The 24,638-nt window shown below is 55.4% G+C and overlaps 1 protein-coding gene across 1 annotated transcript in view; it reads left to right on the top strand.

Moving 5' to 3' along the window:
• LOC127569115 (tyrosine-protein kinase ITK/TSK-like) overlaps nucleotides 1-24,638 on the top strand; it is a 58,751-nt gene that overhangs the window by 23,309 nt on the left and 10,804 nt on the right. The window contains exons 4-16 of the mRNA XM_052013475.1: nucleotides 1,062-1,190; nucleotides 5,593-5,630; nucleotides 5,788-5,957; nucleotides 9,546-9,611; nucleotides 10,101-10,155; nucleotides 10,989-11,068; nucleotides 13,784-13,917; nucleotides 15,601-15,675; nucleotides 16,267-16,438; nucleotides 17,221-17,437; nucleotides 18,424-18,488; nucleotides 19,865-19,983; nucleotides 20,572-20,729. Coding sequence (XP_051869435.1) covers nucleotides 1,062-1,190; nucleotides 5,593-5,630; nucleotides 5,788-5,957; nucleotides 9,546-9,611; nucleotides 10,101-10,155; nucleotides 10,989-11,068; nucleotides 13,784-13,917; nucleotides 15,601-15,675; nucleotides 16,267-16,438; nucleotides 17,221-17,437; nucleotides 18,424-18,488; nucleotides 19,865-19,983; nucleotides 20,572-20,729 — 1,478 coding nt within the window. The remainder of the gene's footprint in view (nucleotides 1-1,061; nucleotides 1,191-5,592; nucleotides 5,631-5,787; nucleotides 5,958-9,545; nucleotides 9,612-10,100; nucleotides 10,156-10,988; nucleotides 11,069-13,783; nucleotides 13,918-15,600; nucleotides 15,676-16,266; nucleotides 16,439-17,220; nucleotides 17,438-18,423; nucleotides 18,489-19,864; nucleotides 19,984-20,571; nucleotides 20,730-24,638) is intronic.

Raw genomic sequence — 24,638 nt, 5'->3', positions numbered from 1 at the left:
AATGGAGGGGTACGGACCATGTGCAGGTGGATGGGACATCATGGTTGGCACAGGCATGGTGGGCCAAAGGGCCTGTTCCTGTGCTGGACTGTATTCTGTGATGGGTTCATGGGGTTAGTAAGTAAATTGGTGGGGATTGGGGAGAGGGTAGTGGGTGGCGGGTTGGGGAGGGGGTGGTGGGTGGGGGGATTGGGGAGAGGGTTGGAGGGGCTGGTGGGTGGGGAGATTGGGGAGGGGTTGGTGGGTAGGGATTGGGGAGAGGGTGATGGATGGGGGGTTGGGGAGGGGGTGGTGGGTGGGGGGTTAGGGAGGGGCTGGTGGGTGGGGGGATTGGGGAGGGGTTGGTGGGTAGGGATTGGGGAGAGGGTGATGGATGGGGGGGTTGGGGAGGGGGTGGTGGGTGGAGGGGCTGGGGAGAGGGTGGTGGGTGGGGGGATTGGGGAGGGGTTGGTGGGTAGGGATTGGGGAGAGGGTTAGAGAGGGGCTGGTGGGTGGGGAGATTGGGGAGGGGTTGGTGGGTAGGGATTGGGGAGAGGGTGATGGATGGGGGGGTTGGGGAGGGGGTGGTGGGTGGAGGGGCTGGGGAGAGGGTGGTGGGTGGGGGGTTGGGGAGGGACTGGTGGGTGGGGGATTGGGGAGAGGTTGGTGGGTAGGGATTGGGGAGAGGGTGATGGATGGGGGGTTGGGGAAGGGGGTGGTGGGTGGAGGGGCTGGGGAGAGGGTGGTGGATGGGGGGGTTGGGGAGGGGGTGATGGATGGGGGGGCTGGGGAGGGGGTGGTGGATGGGGGGATTGGGGAGGGGGTGGTGGGTGGCGATTGGGGAGGAGGTGGGATCCATACATTGAAGGAAAGGTAACAGTAGTTTTCTCTGTTTAATCCAATACAAAACTGCGCAGAACAGCTCGAGGTGACGTTATCTGAGAATTAGTTCCTGATAAAAGACTGGAGCAGTTCTTCGCCCTGGGGTTAGGGGAGACGGGGAACCCTGGTCTCTGGGTCCGGGTGGAGGTGGTTGGATTTCCAGGTGTGGTCCATCACATTCCATTTATTTTGTCTTTCAGAATCAAAGAACAACAACATCCTGACCAACAAATACCACCCCAACTTCTGGGCAGAGGGACACTGGCTGTGTTGTTCTCAACTCGACAAGCTGGCCATGGGCTGCCAGTTCTATGATCCCAACAGGGACTGTACGTAGAATCTTCTTCCCACCGGTCCACACACCGCTCCAGCCCCTCACCCAGAGCAGATGCATCCCCCTCCCCAACCCCTCGTACCTCACTGCGATGAGACCACAGGGTGAATGTGGGTTCAGTGGGGAGGCAGACAACCCCAGCACAGTCACTGGGTGTGGAATGGCAATGGGCTTCAGTTAACAGACCCTCCTCAGGAGAGGGGCAGCGGGCTGTGGGAGGGGATTCATTGGGTGGGAGATCGGGAGCTAGAGGTGAACGAGTGGAAGCAGCCGAGGAGTTCCGAACAGATAAGTTTTTTTTTCTAACGTTTCGGGGATAGCGGGGACTAACTGTGCAGGCGCGTGACATCAGTTGGTAGTGCGCGAACAGTTTAAGAAGAAGACCGCCATATCCAGCGGGCAGCGTCGGAGCGGGCAGCGGAGTGAGAGGGAGCAGAGTGTTTTGGGCTTTAGCTCAAAGGGCTTGGGCGTAAAGGGGCGAGGCAGGAGTGTAGCTGGTAGGTGAAGGTAAGGTTTACCTGTTATCTGTTATAAATTTTTAAGAAGGATAAGAGCGGGTAGGGAAAGAATTAGTTCAGATGGAGGACATGGTGGTGTGCTGCAGCTGCTTGATGTGGGAGCTAGTGGACCTTGCTGCGGTCCACAATGACCACGTCTGCAGTAAGTGCTTAAGGCTGGAGGAACTTCGGCTCAGAATTGATGAGCTGGAGTTGCAGCTTCAAACACTGCGCAGCATCAGGGAGGGAGAGAGTTATGTAGATACTGTACATCAGGAGACAGTCACCCTCCTTAGAGCAGGTACTTCTGGAGTCCAGGAAGTAGATAGAAGGGTGACTGTCAGGGAGAGAAAAGAAAAAGAAAACGAACAGGTAGACAGTGCAGAGGACCCCAGAGGCTGTTCCCCTCAGTAACAGGTTTGCCGCTTTGGAGGCTGTTGAGGGGGATGACCTGCCGGGGCCCAGCAGCAGTAGCCAGGTCTGTGGCACTGGGACCGGTCCTGCTGCTCAGAAGGTAAGGGAGGAGAAGAGGAAGGCAGTAGTGATAGGGGGCTCGATAGTCAGGGGAACAGACAGGAGGTTCTGTGACAGTGAGCATGAATCCCGGATGGTATGTTGCTTCCCAGGTGCCAGGGTCCGGGATGTCACTGATCAGGTCCACAGGATTCTAGAGCGGGAGGGAGAACAGCCAGAAGTCGTGGTTCATGTTGGTGCCAATGACATAGGTGGGAAGAGGGATGAGGTCCTGAAAAGTGAGTTTAGGGAGCTAGACAGAAGGCTGAAGAACAGGACCTCAAGGGTAGCGATCTCAGGATTGCTGCCAGTGCCACGCGATAGTGAAGGTAGGAATAGGAGGAGATGGCAGTTGAATGCGTGGCTGAGGAGTTGGTGCAGGAGGGAGGGTTTTAGATTTTTGGATCATTGGAATCTCTTCTGGGGAAGGTGGGACCTGTACAGAGAGGATGGGTTACACCCGAACCTGAGGGGGGCCAATATCCTTGCGGCCAGGTTTGCTAGGGTGGTTCGGGAGGGTTTAAGTTAGATTGCGAGGGGGGAAGGGAACCGGAGGAGTAGGTCAGAGGTAGAAGGGGATGGGGAAAAGGCAGATCTGACAGGTAGAGAGGCTATGAGGAAGGAGAAGCAGAGTACAGGCTGTAAAAGTAGTAAGGTGGATGGGCTAAAGTGCATTTACTTAAATGCCAGAAGCATCAGGAATAAGGGAGATGAACTGTGAGCTTGGATAAGTACATGGGACTACGATATTGTGGCTATTACAGAGACATGGCTGACATCAGGGTAGGAATGGATATTGAATATTCCTGGTTTTCAGTGTTTTAAAAGGGATGGGGGGGGGAGAAGAGGAGGAGGGGTGGTGACACTGGTCAGGGACACGGTTACAGCTGCAGAAAGGGTGGATAATGTAGAAGGATCCTCTCTAGAGTCAATATGGGTGGAAGTTAGGAACAAGAAAGGAGCAGTTACTCTACTGGGAATATTCTATAGGACCCCCAGTAATAGTAGGGATACTGAGGAGCAGATTGGGAGGCAGATTTTGGAAAGATGCAAAAATAACAGGGTTATTGTCGTGGGAGACTCCAACTTCCCAAATATTGATTGGCACCTGCTTAGTGCCAAAGGTTTAGACGGGGCAGAGTTTGTTCAGTGTGTCCAGGACGGATTCCTGTCACAGTATGTTGACAGGCCGACTAGAGGGGATGCCATATTAGATCTAGTTTTAGGTAATGAACCAGGTCAGGTGACAGATCTATCAGTGGGTGAGCATTTGGGGGACAGTGACCATTGCTCCCTAACCTTTAGCATTGTCATGGACAGGGATAGGAGCAAAGAGAACGGGAAGGTATTGAATTGGGGAAAGGCAAATTATGAGGCTATAAGGCTAGAACTTGGGAGTGTAAATTGGGATGACATTTTTGAAGGGAAATGTACTATGGAGATGTGGTCGTTGTTCAGGGATCTCTTGCAGGATGTTAGGGATAAATTTGTCCCGGTGAGGCAGAGAAGGAATGGCAGGGTGAAGGAACCGTGGGTGACGAGAGAGGTGGAACAACTAGTTAGGAAGAAGAAGGCAGCATACATAAGGTATAAGCAGCAAGGATCAGATAGGTCTTGTGAGGAATAGAGAGTAGCAAGGAAGGAACTGAAGAAGGGGCTGAGGAGACCAAGAAGGGGACATGAAAAGGCTTTGGCGAGTAGGGTTAAGGAGAATCCTAAGGCTTTTTACTTGTACGTGAAGGGCAGAAGGATGGCGAGAGTAAAGGTGGGTCTGATTAAAGGCAAAGGTGGGAAGATGTGCCTGGAAGCTGTGGAAGTGGGTGAGGTTCTCAATGAATACTTCTCTTCAGTATTCACCAAGGAGAGGGGCCTTGATGACGCTGAGGACAGTGTTGGTGAGGTTAATGTTCTAGAGTATGTAGATATCAAGAGAGAGGATGTGTTGGAGTTGTTAGAAAATATTAGGACAGATAAGTCCCCGGGGCCTGACAGAATATTCCCCAGGCTGCTTCGTGAGGCGAGAGAGGAGATTGCTGAACCGTTGGCTAGGATCTTTGTGTCCACGGGGATGATACAGGAGGATTGGAGGGTGGTGAATGTTGTCCCCTTATTCAAAAAAGGTAGTAGGGATAGTCCAGGGAATTACAGACCAGTGAGCCTTACGTCTGTGGTGGGCAAGTTGTTGGAAAGGATTCTAAGAGATAGGACCTATGAGCATTTAGAGAATCATGGACTGATTAGGGACAGCCAGCATGGCTTTGTGAAGGGAAGATCTTGCCTCACAAGCCTGATAGGGTTCTTTGAGGAGGTGACCAGGAAGACTGATGAGGGTAGTGCAGTGGATGTGGTCTACGTGGATTTTAGTAAGGCGTTTGACAAGGTTCTGCATGGTAGGCTTCTTCAGAAGGTGAGAGGCCAAGGGATCCGGAGAAGCTTGGCCGTGTGGATTCAAAATTGGCTTGCCTGTAGAAAGCAGAGGGTTGTGGTGGAGGGAGTGCATTTGGATTGGAGGGCTGTGACTAGTGGAGTCCCACAGGGATCGAGAGGAGGAGGATGAGGCGAGACATGATAGAGGTGTACAAAATATTAAGAGGAATAGATAGACAGCCAGCGCCTCTTTCCCAGGGCACCAATGCTCAATACAAGAGGGTTAGGCTTTAAGGTAATGGGTGGGAAGTTCAAGGGAGATGTCAGAGGGAGGTTTTTCACCCAGAGGGTGGTGGGTGCATGGAATGCGCTGCCTGGGACAGTGGTGGAGGCTGATACGTTGGTCAAGAGATTGTTAGATAAGCATATGGAGGAATTTAAAATAGGGGGATATATGGGAGGAAGGGGTTAGATAGTCTTAGGCGAGGTTTGAAGGTCGGCACAACATGGTGGGCCGAAGGGCCTGTATTGTGCTGTATTGTTCTAGGGTTCTATGAGAGTTGGTGACAGGGGTGTCCGTGGGCTGTGGTAGGGGATTCAGTGGGTGGGGGGAGTCGGTGATGGGGGAGCGTGTCCATGGGCTGTGGGAGGGGATTCTTCTGAACTTGAGCAGATACAAGCATCGCCTGTGCAACCTTTCCTCAGAATACCCACCCACCCACTGCAGGTACCTCAGGTCTAGTCAACCTTGCCTGAATAAGGAGACCGGCACTGTCCACAGTGTTCCTGACGTGGTCTCACCAACACCCTGTAGAACAGAAGAACAACCTCTTTTCTTGTGTACTCAGCTGCTTCACAATAAGCAACAACGTTCTGTTTACTTCCCTAATTACTTGTGGTTCCCACATTTTGTGAATTGTGAACTTGGACACTCAGAGTTTACAATCCCTCACCCGTTCGATAATGTGCAATGCCCCCAACATTACAAATGCCTGATGTCTCCTTTCCTGCCCTTTGCAGCCAAGAAGCCACTTCCACCGACTCCGGTATTGAGCAAGGTGAGCCTGCTACATTTCCCCCCCTCCCTGGTTTACTCTGGGCGCCCTGATTTACTCTGGGGCCCCTCGATTTACTCTGGGCCACGGGTTTATTCTGGGCCTCCCTGATTTACTCTGGGCTTCTGGTTTACTCTGGCACTTTAACCTCTGTGCACAGTGGAAGCCGCTGCCCCCGGAGCCCCTGGAGATGGATCTGAACACAGTGGTGGTGGCGCTGTATGATTTCCACAGCCGGAACGTGCAGGACCTGTCGCTGGTGAAGAACGAGGAGTACGTCATCGTGGACAAGAACGATGCCAACTGGTGGCAGGCGCGCAATAAAAACGGGTACGGCCGATCTCCACGGAGCTGGGTAGACCCGGGCTACTCTGGCCTTCTGCTCTGTGCCAGTGTTTCTGCTTCTCGCCAGTCTCCCCCCACCACCTCCCCCCACCCTCCATCCTCACCCCCACCCTCCATCCCCCCATCTCCCCCCCCACCACCTGCCATCTCCCCCACCCCCAGCCCTCACACATTTATCCAGCAATAGATCGGCTCCAGATCTGGGCGGACAACTGGCAGCGTCTGATCCGGGCAGTGTGAGGTGTTGTACTTTGGGAGATTAAACGTAGAGGGAAAGTGTACAGTACATGACAGGACCCTTGGGTGCGGTGATGTACAGAGGATCTCAGGGTCCAAGTCAACAGCTCCCTGAAAGTGGCCACACAAGTAGACAGGGTGGTAAAGAAGGCGTATGGCACGCTTGCCTTCGTCGGTCGGTGCGTTGGGTATAAGAGTCAGGAAGTCATGTTGCAGCTCTATAAAACTTTGGTTAGGCCGCACTTGGAGTGTTGTGTGCAGTTACAGGAAGGATGTGGGGGCTTTGGAGAGGGTGCAGGAGAGGTTCACCAGGATGCTGCCTGGATTAGAGGGCATGGGCTATGTGGAGAGGTTGGACAAACTTGGGCTATTCTTTAATTGTGTCTATCCTACAGCGGGGTGACCAAAATTGAACACAATATTGCAATGTGGCCTCACCACCAACATCCCAACTCCTATACTCGGTGCCCTGACTGATGAAGGCCATAGAACACTACAGCACAGAAAACAGGCCATTCAGCCCTTCTAGTCTGTGCCGAAACGTTATCCCACTAGTCCCATTTACCTGCACCCAGTCCATAACCCTCCAGACCTCTCCTGTCCTTGTATTTATCCAATTTATTCTTAAAACTCAAGAGTGAGCCCGCATTTACTACATCAGATGGCAGCCCGTTCCACACTCCCACCACTCTGAGTGAAGAAGTTCCCCCTAATGTTCCCCCTAAACCTTTCCCCTTTCACCCTAAAGCCATGTCCTCTCGTACTTGTCTCTCCTAATCTAGGTGGAAAGAACCTATTTGCATTAACTCTGTCTATGCCCCTCATCATTTTGTAAACCTCTATCAAATCTCCCCTCATTCTTTTCCACTCCAAGGAATAAAGTCCTAACATGCTCAATCTTTCCCTGTAACTCAACTCCTGAAGACCCGGCAACATTCTAGTAAATCTCCTCTGCACTCTTTCAATCTTACTGACATCCTTCCTGTAGTTCGGCGACCAGAACTGCACACAATACTCCAAATTTGGCCTCACCAATGTCTTATACAACCTCACCATAACGTCCCAACTCCTATACTCAATACTTTGATTTATGAATGCCAGGATGCCAAAAGCCTTCTTTACAACCCTGTCTACCTGTGAAGCCACTTTCAGGGAACCGTGTACCTGCACCCCTGGGTCTGTCTGACAATGAGCATTCAGCCCAAGAATGTCTGTTATTGTTTCTTTAATGACGTTAGTTTATTTTCTTGGCCCATTGTCTAACAATTTTGTGTAAAAAAACCTCTCTCCTGAGCCAGAGGGCCCTGGTGCTGGGTCTGAGGACAGGAACAGCCTCAACGTTTGTCCCTGAGCACCATTCCGTGAATTGTGAGCATTGACCGTCACCTGAGCAGTTGTTGCCATTACTGCAGCTGGATTCCCAGGGAGTCAGATGTGGGGAACAGCGGGGATACCGGGGCGTGCCGATGTACTGGTGTCTTTCCTGTGGCCAGGCCCAGGGTGAATTCCAAAGGGGAGCATCAGCAGGCCTATCCCTGGCCAAGTAGAGTCGCAGTATTGAGCCCAGCTGCAAAGGAGGAGGCCAGCTGTTGTCCGTGCCAGCCCAAGTGCCATCAGTCCCATCCCTGCAGATTATTCTCTCTCCGTCGAGTTCCTCCAGAAAGCACCGTCTGTCACAACATTGCCTTGGTGGGAGGAGCCAGTGGGTAGTGGAGGAGGGTTGTTTTTACACTGGAGGCCCGTGACCAGCGGCGTGCCGCAGGGATCGGTGCTGGCTCCTCTCTTGTTTGCCGTCTAACTCGGACAAGTGCACAGTGATGCAGTTTGAGGGATTAAACCAGGACAGAACTTACACAGTGAGTGGCAGGGTCCTGGGTTGTAGAACAGAGAGACCCAGGGGTGCAGGTACATGGTTCCCTGAAAGTGGAGACATAGGTAGACGAGGGCGGTGAAGAAGGCGTTTGGCGCGCTGGCCTTCATCTGTCAGGGCACTGAGTACAGGAGTTGGGACGTCATGTTACAGCTGTACAAGTCATTGGTGAGACCACTCTTGGACTGTTGTCAGCAGTTCTGGTTGCCCAGCTATGGGAAAGATGTGATTAAGTTGGAAAGGGTGGGGAAAGGGTGGAGAAACGATTCACCAGGATGTTGCCGGGACTGGAGGGCTGGAGTTATAAGGAGAGGCTGGACAGGCTGGAACTGTTTTCTCTGGAGTGAAGGAGGCCGAGGGGTGTCCTTATAGACGTTTATAAAATCATGAGGTGGATGGTCACAGTCTTTTCCCCAGGGTGGGGGAGTCTAACACAAGAGGGCACAGGTTTATGGTGAGAGGGGAAAGATTTAGAGGGGACCTGAGGGGCAACTTTTTCACACTTTGTGGTGGGTGTGTGGAACGAGCTGCCAGAGGAAGTGGGTGAGGCAGGTACAGTTACATTTAACAGACACTCGGACAGGTACAGGGAAGGGAAAGGCCTAGAGGGATATGGGCCAAACACGGGCAAATGGGACTGGCTTAGATGGGCACAGTGTTCGGCAGGGACCAGTTGGGCTGAAGGGCCTGTCTCCGTGCTGTGTGACTCTGAGACTCTCTTCCTGTTCCCCTCAGAGCTGCTGAACCCCAGGCCACAGACGCCTCCTCACACCCTCCTCATGGCCTTCACCCTTTGCCCTGAACCACTGCCCCTCGGTCCTCGAAGCCCCCACTCACGGCAGCAGCTTCCCTGTCGAGACCCGTCCCAGTTGGGCAGGATTCCAGCAAACCTCCTCTCAGTCTCTGAGCTCTGGGAAGAACCACGTCCTCTCCACGTACCCCAGGACACTGAGCAGGGATTCCCTCATCCCCCATCAGGAAACCCCAGCCCGTTACAGACCCCCTCTCCCCGCCCCACCCTCCACCCCCACATCCCCTGAACCGAGCTCTGATCCCTGGGCAGTTCTAGGGAGGGCATTAATCTCTGAGCAGTCGGGAGGAGGGGGCGAGGGGTGAGGGGTGTTGGAAGGAGGGGGCGAGGGGTGTTGGGAGGAGGGGGCGAGGGGTGTTGGTAAAAGGATGTTGGGGGAAGGGTGTGGAGCAGGGAAGGGACACGGTAGGTGGAGGTGAGGACGGGGTGTTGGGAGGGAGGGGGAGGAGCTGGCTGTGGGGGTGGAGTAGGTGGGAAGGGAAAAGGAGAGTGGGACAGAATGGGGAGGGGGAAGGGGAGAGAAGGGGTTGGGGAGGGGGCGGGAGGAGAGGGAGAGGGGGAGGGGGGCAAGAAGGGGTTGGGGGGAGGAGGGGGTGATTGGGAGCAGGGAGCAGACATGGTCCAGGCACTGACGTCTCTCTGCACCCTCTGGCAGGCAGACCGGTTACGTCCCCAGCAGCTACGTGGTGGAGAAGACCCCCGACAACCTGCAGGCCTACGAGTAAGGAGCCTCTGTCATGGCGGCTGGCGTTTCCCCACGGTCACCGGACATGGGTTGGAGAGGTCACCCAGTCACCTCCCTGACACTTGACCCTGGGGTTCAGTGACCCCTTCCCTCAGGACCAGGGTATCTGCAGATCGTTCCCAATCCCCCTCCAGCCCAGACCACACAGTGCAGTGGTCAGATCGGGTGGGGAGGACCCTCCCATCCTCCCCCAGGGTCAGGGTGGGGGTGGGGATGTTCCCAGGACTCTTGAGGTGGAGTTGTGGGAACCGAGGGATGTGGGAGATGACCTCAGGACCAGCCCGGGTCTCACTGAATGGCAGGGCATCCTCGAGAGGCCGAATGACCTCCTCCTGCTGGGCTTTCCCCGCGACACTTGGAACGCTGGGGGCCTGGGGCACTGGGGGAGGGTGGTGAAGCAGCAAGGAATTCCCGGGATGGGCCCCACACACACTGACACCGCACTAATGTCGGCTCCTTCTACAGGTGGTACAACAAGAACATTCCCCGCAACAAGGCCGAGCAACTGCTTCAGAAGGAGGTGAGTAGTCCAAGGGGCTGCCCCACCCTGCCCCTGCCCCAGGGGCTTGGCTCCTGATCACTGGGAGCCCACTGCCCATCCCACAGTGTGGGGAGGATGCACTTTCCGGGTGGGAGGGGTGCAATCTGCGGCCCAACCCTTGTGGGCCTCAGGGAAGGGTAGGATTATGGGCCAAACATGGGGAAATGAGATCAGCTGAGATGGGAATCTTGGTTGGCACAGACCAGTGGGGCCGAAGGGCCAGTCTCCGTGCTGTGTTAGCTGTAGGCCCAGACAGTAATCAAAGCAGGTTTTAACTCACTGGAGGACAACAGTTTTAACTGATTCATGGGCACTGGGTGGCACAGGGGTGCAGCGGTGCTCGGTGGTGCAGCAGGTAGTGCTGCTGTCTCCCAGCTCCAGTGACCCGGGTTCGATCCCGATCTCCGGCACTGTCTGTGTGGAGTTTGCACGTTCTCCCTGTGACCACGTGGGTTCCCCCTGGGTGCTCCGGTTTCCTCCCACATCATGAGGGGCATGTTTTTTACTGAGAGAGTGGTGGGTGTCTGGAATGCGTTGTCTGATAGGGTGGTGGAGGCAAATTCATTGGGGGCTTTTAGGGTTTGGATGGGCACATGAATGAGGGATGTGGGCATTCTGTAGGTAGGAGGGAATAGCTATGTCAGCACAACATTGTGAGCCAAAGGGCCTGTTCTGTGTTCTGGCTAAAGCAGTGTCATCAATAAATAACGCCCTGCGACAGCACATCTCGCTGGTGTTCATACTGCAGCCTTTGGAAGGGGCAGCCTCAGCTGTGGGAGTGTCTGACTGTGTGAGTCTGTCCTCTGTTTCAGGATAAACAAGGAGCGTTCATGGTGAGGGATTCGCGGCAGGCTGGAACGTACACCGTCTCCGTGTTCACCAAAGCCAGCAGGTGAGCAATGTTGGATCAGCCTCTGTAACCCGGCACTCCCAGAGAGCACGGCTGGGGGAGGGGACCAGACACCCCTGGGACAGTCTGAGAGCAGGGAGACAATCAGCAGAACCTGAGCAGGAGATGAAAGGGTACGGAGGGAGAGAGAGCCAAGGGATAGAGTCACAGAGCAATACAGCACGGATACAGGCCCTTCCACCCAACCAGTCCATGCCGACCACGGCGCCCACCCAGCTAGTCCCAATTTCCTGCGTTCGGCCCATATCCCTCCAAGCCCCGTCCCTCCATGTACCTGTCCAAGTGCTTCTTAAATGATCCTGTTGTACCTGCCTCACCCACTTCCTCTGGCAGCTTGTTCCATACACTCACCACCCTCTGCGTGAAAACATTGCCCCTCAGGTCCCTTTTAAACCTTTCCCCTCTCACCCTAAACCTGTGCCCTCTAGTTTTAGGCTCCCCTACCCTGGGGAAACGACTGTTACCGTCCACCTTATCGATGCCCCTCATGATTTTATAAACCTCTATAAGGTCACCCCTCAGCCTCCTTCACTCCAGGGAAAACAGTCCCAGCCTAACCAGTGTCTCCCCATAACTCCAGCCCTCCAGTCCTGGGAACATCCCTGGGAATCTTTCCTGCCCCCTCTCCAGCTTAGTCACATCCTTCCTGTAGTGTGGCAGCCAGAACTGCTCACAGTGCTCCAGGGGTGGTCTTACCAAAGTCCTTTATACCTGTCACATCACGCACCGACTCCTGTACTCAGTGCCCCGTCTGATGAATGCAAACATGCTGAACACCTTCGTCACTGTGTCTGCTTGTGTCACTGCTTTCAGGAAGCTATGTACATGTATCCCTGGGTCTCCCTGTTCTACAACACTCCCCAGGGCCCTACCGTTCACTGTGTGAGTCCCGTCCTGGTTTAACTTCCCAAAATGCAGCACCTCACACTTGTCCAAGTTAAACTCCATCTGCCACCCCTCTGCCCACTTCCCCAGTTGACCCAGGTCCTGCTGTAACCTGAGACAACCTTCCCCACTGTCCACCACACCACCAATTCTGGGGTCATCCACAAACTTACTAACCACAGCACCTACAATTCTCATCCAAACCGTTAATATAGATGACAAACAACAGGGGCCCAGCACCGACCCCTGAGGCACACCACTGGCACAGGCCTCCAAACTGAAAAGCAACTCTCCACTAATGCCCACCAAGCCAATTTTATGTCCAATTTGCCATCTCACCCTGGATCCCATGTGATCTCACCTTCCGGACCAGCCTGTCATGGGGGACCTTGTCAAAGGCTTTGCTAAGGTCCATGTTGACAACGTCCACCAACCTGCCCTCGTCAACCCTCTTGGTCGCATCTTCAAAACTCACTCAAATTCCTGAGACACGATTTCCCACACACAAAGCCACACTGACTGTCCCTAATCAGTCTTTGCCTTTCCAAATGCAAATAGATCCTATCCCTCAGAATCCCCTCCAGTAACGTTCCCCCCCACTGATGTTGGGCTCACCGGTCGGTAGTTCCCCAGCTTGCCCTTGCTGCCCTTCTTAAATAGAGGCCCAACATTTGCCACCCTCCACTCTTCCGGTACCTCACCAGTGGCTAACGATGAAACAATAATCTCTGTTGGGGCCCCAGGAATTTCTTCCCACAACATCCAGGGACACATTTCATCAGGCTCCAGGTATTTATCCGCCTTTATAGTTCAAGACCACAAATTCCTCCTCCTTTGTAATGTCAGACTGTGTCAGGACATCACTGCTCTGCCCTGAGGTCACCGGCTTCCATCTCCCTCTCCGCAGTATTGGCCAAGGGTGTCCCACCCGAAACGATTCCTCTGTTCCTCTCCCCACAGATACGCCTGACCTGCCGAGCGTTTCCGGCAGTCTCTATGTTCTGGTATCATCACACACCAGGTGTAGTAACCTCAGTAATGGCGTGTGTACACACACGCACACGCATGACTCACCCACACTTTGCATATGTGTTGTCCCCTGGACGCGCTGTCCCCTGGATGTGTTGAGCTTCCTGAGAGTTGGAGCTACAAACATCCAGGCAAGTGGGGATGTTCTACAACACCAGGCACCTGCCTTGTCGGTGGGTAAAAGACCTTGGGATATTGTCACACACCACGGGGTCCACAGCCTCTGACCTGCCCCTGCAGCCAGAGTACTTCTGTGGCTGGTCCGTGGTGACGCCCAGGGTGTGGCTGGTCCGTGGTGACCCCCCCCAGGTGTGGCAGGTCTGTGGGGGACCCCCAGGGTGTGGATGGTCAGTGGCGACCTCCAGGGTGTGGCTGGTCAATGGTGAACCCCAGGGTGTGGCAGGTCAGTGGTGAACCCCAGGGTGTGGCAGGTCAGTGGGGGACCCACAGGGTGTGGCAGATCAGTGGTGAACCCCGGGGTGTGGCAGGTCAGTGGGGGACCCCCAGGGTGTGGATGGTCAGTGGTGACCCCCAGGGTGTGGATGATCCGTGGTGACCCCCACGGTGTGGATGGTCAGTGGTGACCCCCAGGGTGTGGATGGTGGGGGACCCAGCAATGGGAATGCCAGGGGAGGTGGACAGTGAGTCGAACAGGAGTGACTCTCCTCTCAGTCACTCTGCCCAGCAGTTACTCCTGTTGAGAAGCACAGGGTGTGTCCAGAGAGCCTCAACCCAGAGAGTCTCCACTCAAGACTGTCTGAACCTTTGTCTCACCTCTGACAGTGACTGCAGCGCTGGGGTCAAGCATTACCACATCAAAGAAATCACGGACACCCACAAACGTTACTACCTGGCCGAGAAACACGTCTTCGATTCCATTCCCGAGCTCATCAACTACCATCAACACAACGCAGCAGGTACGTCCCCACACACGCTGGCCGGCTCTCTGTGTCCTGGGTAACCGAGCGAGCACAGCTCTCCACCAGTCGTCCGCCTTCCCCCTCCCCACCTCCATCCCCTCCCCTTCCCTCCCCTTCCCTCCCCTCCCCACCCCCATCCCCTCCCCTCCCCTCCCCTCCCCTCCCCTCCTCCATCCCCTCCCCACCCCTCCCCTCCCCTCTCCTCCCCTCCCCTCCCCTCTCCTCCCCACCACCATACCCTCCCCTCCCCACCACCATCCCCTCCCCTCCCCACCTCCTCCCCAACCCCTCCCCAACCCCTCCCTTCCCCTCCCATCCCCACCTCCATCCCCTCCCCCCTCCCTACCTCCATCTGACCCCCACTCTCTGGGCGTCTCTGGGGTGGCAGTGCAGAGCCCTGGGGGTGGTGTGTGGGATGAGCCATTCGGCCCCTCTCTCCTGGGCTGACCCTCCAGTTGTCCAGTGGGCGGCCAATATTCCTGGCCATTCCCGTTGAAAGTGCTGGGGGTTTCTGTCTCATTTCACCTTTCTGGCCGGTGAGCTTCAGAGCCCACTCCCCTCTGAGTGGAATAAACTTCCCTCCCATCCTTGAACAAATTAATTAAACCCATTCCCTCTCTGCCGAGGGAACTGCGCCTTCCTGTTCACCTGACCAGACGTCTCATATCCTGATGCATCTTCACTGAGCCAGAGAGGGTGCAGGAAAGGTTCACGGGGATGTTCCTGGGACTGGAGGGCTTGAGTTAAGGGGAGAGGCTGGGACTGTTCTCCCTGGAGTGACAGAGGCTGAGGGGTGACCTGTTAGAGGTTTGTAAAATCATGAGGGACGTAGATTAGATAGATAGTCAAAATCCTTTTCCCAGAGTAGAGGGCACAGGGTTAAGGTGAGAGGGGAAAGGATTGAAGGGGACCTGAGGGGCAAGTTTTTCCCACAGAGGGAGGTGGGTGTGTGGAACGAGCTGGTAGAGTTACCGTGCTTAAGAGACATTTGGACAGGTACATGGATAGGAAGGGTTCAGAGGGATAGGGACCAAACACGGGCAACTCTTAGGTAGCCACATGAATGATAGAGAAATGGGGGGCTATGTGGGAGGGAAGGGTTAGATAGATCCTGGAGCAGGATAAAATGTCGGCACAACATTGTGGTGTAGTGTTCTATGTTCTAACTGGGACTGGCTCGGGTGGGTGCTGTGGTTGGCATGGACTAGATGGGCCGAAGTGCCTGTTTCTGTGCTCTGTGGTTCTAAATCTCCCTTCAGTTTCTAAGGAAAGCAGGTCCAAGCCAGAGGAACTTTCCCTGTAACTACAGTTTCAGCCCTGGCACCGTCCTCCTGTGTGATCGCAGCCTCTGCAGAGGCCTCTCATCCTTGTAGGATTCCCACTTTCCTGTTCACTCCCCACAGCCCCTCGGAAGCTCCCACTGACTCTACTGCCCCTGCCCTCTGTCCGTGTGTCATGGACACAGTGGCCGACGAGTGGTGGTTGCTTTAGTCTGGTAAATACTTGTGACGTTCAGGTGTTGCTGTCTCACCCGCATCAGTAATAACTGCAAAATACAGAGTGTGAAGGCTGCGCCTCGTCCACGGCACGGACTGCTCCTCCTCGGTAGGAGTAGGGACCACCCCGTCTGTTGAATGTTGCTCTCGGGATGTTGATTGACAGGGTTCTTGCTTGTTGCAGGTCTAGTCACACGCTTGAGGTACCCTGTGTCATCCTGGAGGGAAACAGCCCCCTCGACGGCAGGATTCAGTTACGGTAAATGGGTTCGCTTTCTAGTGCATAGAGTATAGAGGATTCCCATCAATAACAGAGAACACTGGGACCTCAACAGGTCAGGCGGCATCTGTGGAGGCAGGATCAGAGCTAATGTTTCTGGTCAAAGATTTGGCAGATTTTCAGCGGGTTTCCCCCTCTGTGCCTGGGACGAGTCGCTGTGATCAGCATTTCCAGCTGACTGCAAGATCTACAACAACAACTTGCATTCACGTGGCACCGTAAGGCCATAACACACGCCCGAGGACCCACAGAAGCAAAACTCAGACAAGATGTGACATTGGGACAGCTGACCAGGGAGGAGGTTTCACAGGCAGGGGCTGAGGGAGGGAGTTCCAGAGCTCGGCACTCATCAGCTGAAAGGAGCCGGTGAGGGTCAGTGAGCGGTGCAGTGGGACTTGGTGGGAGGTGTTTATACGGAGGGTGGGATGTTGGGGGTCTGGCTGGGATACTGTGGGATTGGGAGACCCTGTGGATGGTGTTGGCTCTGGGTGGGGCGCGGGAGGGCGGGGCCGGGTGGTTCTGTAGGTCACTACCAGCAGCTGAAAGTGTTTGGTGTCTGCTGTGTGTCAGGGGCCTGGGAGATCACAGCCACTGCTCTGACCTTCATGGAGGAGGTGGGCTGTGGTCAGTTCGGAGTGGTGCACATGGGCTACTGGAACAACAGGTACAAGGTGGCCATCAAGATGATCCGCGAAGGAGCCATGTCAGAGGAGGACTTCATCGAGGAGGCTCAGATCATGATGTGAGTTACTGAGGGGGTGGCTTCAACCTCCCACCTTGCCCGAGGGAGTGGCCCTGGGGAGGGAGAGTGATGGAGTGCAGTCACACACTGTGTTATCCAAGGGACCTCGTTCCTGAAGCAGGGCAACATCCGCAGAGGAACACTGACATCTGGCTACATCTGGCCACAGGCACTGACATCTGGCCACAGGCGCTGACATCTGGCTACATCTGGCCACAGGCACTGGCATCTGGCCACAGGCGCTGACATCTGGCTACATCTGGCCACAGGCACTGACATCTGGCCACAGGCACTGGCATCTGGCCACAGGTGCTGGCATCTGGCCACAGGTGCTGGCATCTGGCCACAGGTGCTGACATCTGGCTACATCTGGCCACAGGCACTATCTGGCCACAGGCACTGGCATCTGGCCACAGGCGCTGACATCTGGCTACATCTGGCCACAGGCACTGGCATCTGGCCACAGGCACTGACATCTGGCCACTGTACAGACACAGTGTTGGTCTGGACACAGTTATAGAGGGCCAACATTGTGTCCGTCTGTCCAATTCCTGCACCTCCCCCCCACCCCCTGCTGCCTCCCCCCCCGCCATCAATCCAAATGCAGACGTCTCCCCAGCACCTGGCAGGACAGGGTCGAGGTTTGTTGGTCGGAGCTGGTGGTTCATAAATTGGCTGCTGTGTTTCTGACATTACACCGTAACCACTGTCCTGGAGTATCTCAGCGGCTGTGTGCACTCGGGATGCCCTGTGACGTTGTGACATTGGTCTCTTTGCTGCAGGAAGCTGTCTCACGAGAAGCTGGTGCAGTTGTACGGCGTCTGCACCCAGGGCAGCCCCATCTACCTGGTCTTTGAGTACATGGAGCACGGCTGCCTGTCAGAGTACCTCAGGAACAACCGCGGATCCTTCAGCCGACAGACGCTGCTGGGAATGTGCCAGGACGTGTGCGAGGGGATGGAATACCTGGAGTGCAACAAATTCATCCACAGGGACCTGGTAACAGCTTCTCCTCTGCCTTCCATCACAGCAGCCTCTTGGCAGGGAGGTTGTGTTGGTGAATGTCTGGCCCACTTCTAGGGGGATCGAGCTGAGGCTCCTTGGGTGTCTGGATTGGAGCCATTCGGTTACAGGGAGAGATTGGATGGGCTGAGGGGAGGCGGCAGGGGGTGGGGACCTGACCCAACTATGAGGGGGACACATGGGGAGATGGTCAGAACAGATGGGGGGAGTTCACTGGATGAAGTGGAGGGTTGAGTGGCTTCATTATAGAGACACAGGTCCTCCCCAGGTCACCCACACCCGAATCACCTACAGTCCGTACAGACGAGCAAGCGTTTGGGAGACCGGTGGGATGGATTTGCCGGCTGCTGTGGGTATGCAGAGATCGTCTGCGGGGTGGGAGCTGGGCTGGTGGCTCTGGTGAACGGTTGGGGTCACTGGACACGTTCTGTCTTCAGACAGCATGGATAAACAAACCAGTCCTTTATTCCACACAGAACACAGACGTTACTGAGTGTCGAGAATGGTTTCCCTGCAACAACAATATCACTGTCCTGCAGAGAAGTCTGAACAGTTGAGTTAAACACCCGGTTTAACTGCATTTACACTGATCCCATTTTATTCTCCCCCCACATCCCACCCCTCACCCGCACACTGGGGGCGATTTACAGTGGCCAATTACCCCACCGACCCGCATGTTGTTGGGATGTGGGAGGAAACCGGAGCACCCAGGGGAAACCCAGGCGGTCACAGGGAGAACGTGCAAACTCCACACAGACAGCGCCGGAGGTCAGGATCGAACCCGGGTCTCTGGGGCTGTGAGGCAGCAACACTACCCGCCGCACTGCCCAGTTTACCTGTGTCTACTGTTTCCCATCCTCTGTTCGAGACTGCTGGGTGTGAGTGTCACAGTGTTGGGGAACTAGGGTTGTGAAGGGAGTGCAGTGTGGAGAACTGTAACCTCCGTCTGCTAATCTTTACAGGCAGCACGGAACTGTTTGATTGGAGATTCGCTCATAATTAAAGTGTCTGATTTTGGGATGACAAGGTGAGGATATGTTCACAGTGAGTAACTTATTCTTGCAGTACGGTGATATGATGGTAAATAATACTCTGAAATAAGGCACAGAATTCAGGGAATGCTCAGCAGGTCAGGCAGCATCTGTGGAGAACAGCAGAGTCAACATCCCAGTTCAATGGTCCTTAACAGACCTGCACCCAGAGGGTGAGGCTCAACTGGGCAAACGTGTCAGAGAAAGAGACTCTGTGGAGAGAGGTGCAGCACAGAAACAGGCCCTTCAGCCCACTGAGTCTGTGCCGACCAGCACACACCCACTTACACTGATCTTACCCTACCCTGTTGTATCTCCCCTTCCCCCAGACTCCACCTCTCACCCACACACTGGGAGCAATTTACAGTGACCCATTAACCCACCGACCTGCACATCTTTGTGATGTGAGAGTGAACCGGAGCACCCAAGGGAAACCCAGGTGGTCACGGAGAGCGTGCAAACTCCACACAGGCAGCGCCCCAGGTCGGGATCGAACCGGGGTCTCTGGGGCTGTGAGATGGCCACTGGGCCACCCCTGAAGTGACTTTATGGTGTCGGTTTCTGTCTCACGGGCTGACGTTCTAGACAAGGCTGCTGGGTGGTGTGGAATATAACGGGGAAAAGACTAGGACATGTTTCCCTGGAGACTCAGGCTCCGAGGGGTGACATCAAGGTCAATAAAATCATAAGGGGCACATATTAGGTGGATCTTGTGTAGGGGAGTCTACAGGGCACGGGTTTAAGGTGAGTGGGAGTGTAATGGAAAGGGACCTGAGGGGCAGGGTTTTGACCCAGAGGGGGGTGGGTGTGGGTGCCAGAGGCAGTGGTGGAGGTGGGTACAGTTACGGCTTTAGACGGGTACACGGGTAGGAAAGGTTGGAGGGACATGGGCAAAAGGCAGGCGAACGGGACCAGTTCATGGTGGGCCCCTCTGCTGGCATGGATGGGTTGGGCCAAAGGGCCTGTTTCCTTGCTGTGTTACTCCGTGACTTGAAGCAGCTGCAGGCAGGAGAGATCTGCCATCCCACACCCGAGGCGGAGGTTTGTGGGCTCTCCCTCGCTCCAGCACAAGGATCCAGTGCAGGCCTGACAGAGTGCAGCAGTGTCACAGGGGCTGTGCCCCAGGTGAGGTGTGAAACCAGGACCTGGCCGCCCTTCCAGTACCAGAACACAAGGCCATTCCTTCAGAGCGTCGTGGCAGTGTTCATGCTGTCCTACAGTCAGTATCTGCCTCACTGGCTGCTGTGGGATCTTGCTGTGCTCAGATTGGCTGCCTGTTTCCCACACGTGTCCGCCGTTGGGAAGGGAGATGGGAGTACTCCCCCTGCCAGTGGTGGCCTGTTTCTCTCCCTCACTCTCTGTCTGGTTGAAGGTTTGTCCTGGATGATCAGTACACCAGCTCCTCCGGCTCCAAGTTCCCGGTCAAGTGGTCGGCTCCTGAAGTTTTCCGATATTCCAAGTTCAGCAGCAAGTCTGACGTCTGGTCGTTTGGTGAGAACCTCTCTGATCCAGGCCAGGAGGGAGTTACGTGCAGCCTCAGCAGTGGGTCAAGCTCCAGTGGGGGAGGGTGAGATGTGGACTGGGGGAGGGGGGAGGGACGAGGAGGGGGGTGTAGGGAGGGGAGTGGGTGAGGTGAGGAGGGGTGAGGGAGTGGGGAGGGAGGAGTGTGGGAATGGGGGTGGGGGAGGAACGGTGTGGGGGAAGGATGAGGGGGTGGGGTGTGGACCTGCTACTAAAGACTAACTCCCTGCACCTCTCTAACTCTGACACCACCACCAACCACCGCCCCCCCCCCCCCCCATACCTCTCTGACCCCAAGTGTGTGACAACCAGTCTTCCATCCATCCCCAGAACCGGAAACCCTTCCCCTGGGCAGCAGCCTTTTCTGCGGCACCTTATTGAATGCCTCCTGGACGTCAGGGGTGGAGGGGATTGGGGAGAGTTCAGATGGGAGGGGTTGGAGGGTACTGAAGTCTCGGATGGCTGAGGGTGTGGAGTTGGGCAGTGGGATGAGGGACGATCTGTAGGGTGCTCCCAGCAGTGGGGAGAGTGGTAATTACCCCTCCGTGTCTGCCACAGGGGTGCTGATGTGGGAGGTGTTCTCCGAGGGGAAGATGCCGTACGATAACTGCTCCAACTCCGAGCTGGTGGAAGAAATTGCAGCGGGATTTCGCCTTCACAAGCCGAAGATGGCCTCGAGTTCAATCTACAAAGTCATGTCTTGCTGTTGGTTTGAGGTTAGTGCTGCAGCCAATAACTCGCTGCCTCCTGGCAGGTGGCAGACTCTGCCCAGGGACCAGCACTGGGGTCTGGAAGCTGGGCTGCTGTGCAGGGCACGCCCCATGGGTGTGGAGAGGCTGTGCTGTGTCAGTGCTGCTGCCTGTCTTCGGATGGAGTTTAATCTGGGCGTGGGGTGTGTTGCCCTGTGGAAGGCCTAATGCAAGGGCAGGATGTGTAACAGTGTTGATGTACAGAGGGATCTTGGGGTCCAAGTCCATCGCTCCCTGAAAATGGCCACACAGGTAGACAGGGTGGTACAGAAGGCACTTGCCTTCAGTGGTCGAGGTGTCGAGTATAAGAGTCAGGAAGTCACGTTGCAGCTGTATAAAACTTTGGTTAGGCCACATTTGGACTACTGTGTGCAGTTGTGGTCGCCCCGTTACAGGAAGGATGTGGGGGCTTTGGAGAGGGTGCAGGAGACGTTTACCGGGATGCTGCCTGGATCAGAGGGCATGAGCTATAAGGAGAGGTTGGACAAACTTGGGTTGTTTTCTCTGGAGCGGTGGAGGCTGAGGGGAGACCTGATAGAGGTTTATAAAATTATGAGAGGCAGAGACAGGGTAGACCGTCAGAGTCTTTCTCCCAGGGTAGAAATGTCAAATACCAGAGGACGTGCATTTAAGGTGAGAGGAGGAAAGTTTAAAGGAGACGTATGGGGCAGGTTTTTTTAAACAGAGAGTGGTGAGTGCCTGGAATGTGCTGCAAGGGTGGGGGTGGAGGCAGATACGATAGTTTAAGAGGCTGTTAGACAGCCCGATGAACATGCAGGGGATGGAGGGATAGGGACTGTGTACAGGCAGAAGAGGATTAGTTTGACTCAGCACAGTGTTCAGTGCAGATGTGGTGGGCGAAGGGCCTGTTCCTGGGCTGCTCCATGTTCCCTGTAACTGAAGGCTGTTTCACGTCAGCCTTCGGGAGAAGGTGGCATCGTTACCCTGGTGCCGTGGGAACCGATGTTCATCTTGGAAACCGATGAGCTGCTCGTTAACGGTGCCCTTTGTGGGATCTTGCAGTGCACGCATCGGTTGCCACATTTTCAACATGACAATAGCAACTCTGGTTCAAAACATCCGTTAAGCATCAAGGTCTCTGGAAGTCCTTGTCTCGTCCTGTCCCCGTGTGTTTGTCACTGTGGCGGAGGTCAGACAGGGGACTGGGTAGCGAGTGGAAGGAGGTGCAGCAGGTTGGACCAGTGGGACAACCTCTCCTCGCTGGGTGGAAACCCTCCCCAACAGCACGTGGAGTGCCTGCACCAGAGGGATGGCAGCGGTGTTGATGGCGGCTCAGCCCCACCTCCTCCTGATCTGTAAATGGCAGCAACACCCTGACTCCGTAAATGCGGAGCTGAGTCCAGAACGTTTCCTGGCCCTGGGGGAGGGGACTGCGCCTCCCACCCTCCAGCCCCTGTACAGGACCTCTCTGGTGAGGACCTTGGTACCTTCTCTCTGCACGTTCTCCCTGTGACCGCGTGGGTTTCCCCCGGGTGCTCTGGTTCTCTACCACCTCCCAACGACATGCGGGTCGGTGGATTAACTGCCCGCTGTAAATTGCCCCTAGTGTGTGGGTGAGGGGCAGAATCCAGGGGGAGTTGGTGGGAATGTGGGGAGAATGAAATGGGATTGGTGTAGGGTGGGTGTAAATGGGTGGGTGATGGTGGGGGCAGACTTACTGGCCTGTACACGTCTTCCCCAGGTCCTGTTCCTCAGAACTGTTCCCAACCCGAACCAGTTGCAGATGCGGCTACTGGCAATTCATTTAAATAAAAACACAGACCAAGCAAGGGCAGCATGCAGTTAAACTGGGCATTTAACTCAACCCTTCAGACCTCACTGCAGGACAGTGATATTGTTGTTGCAGGGAAACCATTCTCGACACTCAGTAACGTCTGTGTTCTGTGAGGAATAAAGGACTGGTTTGTTGATCTGTGCTGTCTGAAGACAGAACGTGTCCTGTGACCCCAACCGTCCACCAGAGCCACCAGCCCAGCTCCCACCCCACAGACAATCCCTGCAGTGGGGGAATGGGGCTGATGGGGATTCTCTGAGAGCTGGTGTGGACTCGATAGGCTGAATGGCCTCTCTCTGTGTCCTTAGCAAACATGCACAAATTTCTCTGCCTTTTTCTCATGCCCACGGCCAGGTTGAGAGTAGCTGCTGGCCCGACACCGTCACTGTGACCCTCTCCCCTCACAACCCAGTCTTACGGCAGCAATGCAGCCTGCACCAGTGCAGCGAGGGCTGCAGGGCTGCAGTCTGAGCATGCTTGGGGCCTGGAGGTGTGGGGCTGCATCAGGTGATGTCTAGGTTTGCTCTGTGCTCTGAGACTTCCTGTGGTTACGTGTTCTGCTCACGTAACGGGTTCACACAGGAAGACCAGGCATTTGGTGAGCAACGGAAAGTCCCGCACAGGTCGCCAAGGTAACAGCAGAAGTTGGCGCATGACAAACACGATGATGCTGGAGGAACTCAGCAGGCCAGGCAGCATCCGTGGAGAAACGCAGGCGGTCAACGTTTCGGGTCAGGACCCTTCTTCAGGACTGAAGATAGGAAAAGGGGAAGCCCGATATATAGGAGGGAAAAGCAGAGCAGTGATAGGTGGACAGGAGAGGGGAGGCGGGGTGGGCACAGGGTGGTGATAGGTAGACGCAGGTAAGAGAGTGATGGGCAGGTGCGGGGGAGGAGGGGAGAGCAGATCCACCGGGGGACGGGTCACAGGTGGGGAGGCAGGCGGTGTGGGGGGGGAGGGAAGGAAAAAATAAGCGAGAAGATAGAGGGAGAGGCTGGCAAAGGGAAGGAAGGAAGCTGGTGGGGGTTTACTTAAAGTGGGAGAATTCAATGTTCATGCCGTTAGGCTGCAAGGTTCCAAGATGGAAGATGAGGAGCTGTTCCTCCAGTTTGCGCTTGGAGTTCTCCCGGCAGTGGAGGAGGCCGAGGACTGACATATCAGTGATGGTGTGGGAGGGGGAGTTGAAGTGACCGGCGACGGGGAGATGCAGGTCGCGGTTACGGGCAGAGCGCAGGTGTTCTACGAAACGGTCACCCAGTCTGCGTTTGGTCTCACCAATGTAGAGGAGGCCACACTTGGAGCACTGAATGCAGTAGATGATATTAAGGGAGGTGCAGGTGAATCTCTGTCTCACCTGAAAGGACTGTTTGTATCCCTGGATGGAGGTGGTGCAGGGGCAGGTGTGGCACCTGTGGCGGGGGCATTGGAAAGTTCCAGGGGTGGGAACAGGATGTGTGGGGGGTGGGGGGGTGAGGAGTGAACGAGGGAGTCACGGAGAGAGCGGTCCCTGTGAAAGGCAGAAAGGGGTGGCAAGAAGAAGATATGCTTGGTGGTGGGGTCCCGTTGGAGATGGCGGAAGTGGCGGAGAATGATGTGCTGGATACGTAGGCTGGTGGGATGAAATGTGAGGACAAGGGGGACTCTATCCCTGTTGGGTCTGGGAGGGGGTGAGAGTAGAGGTGCGGGAAATGGCAGGGATACGGTGCGAGCTCTCTCGACCACAATCAGGGGGCGGGGGGCGGGAGCCACAGTTAGTAAAGAAGTTGGACATTTGGACATCTCGGATGTCCCGGGGTGGAAAGCCTCATCATGGGAGCAGGTGCTGCGGAGGCAGAGAAACTGAGAAAAAGGGATCGTGTCCTTGCAAGAGATAGGATGGGAAGAGCTGTAATCACGGTCTTTCAAGGTGCAATCAGGGACCCAAACAGTCCTTTCAGGTGAGACTGAGATTCACCTGCACGTCCCTCAGTATCATCTACTGCATTTGCCAAACACAGACTAGGTGACCGTTTCGTAGAACACCTGCGCTCTGTCCGTAACCGCGACCTGCATCTCCCCGTCGCCGGTCACTTCAACTCCCC

The sequence above is a fragment of the Pristis pectinata genome, chromosome 4, assembly GCF_009764475.1.
Source record: "Pristis pectinata isolate sPriPec2 chromosome 4, sPriPec2.1.pri, whole genome shotgun sequence".
Lineage (NCBI taxonomy): Eukaryota > Metazoa > Chordata > Chondrichthyes > Rhinopristiformes > Pristidae > Pristis > Pristis pectinata.
Note: the sequence above shows the minus strand (reverse complement) of the source record. Positions and strands in the feature narration are given on the sequence as shown.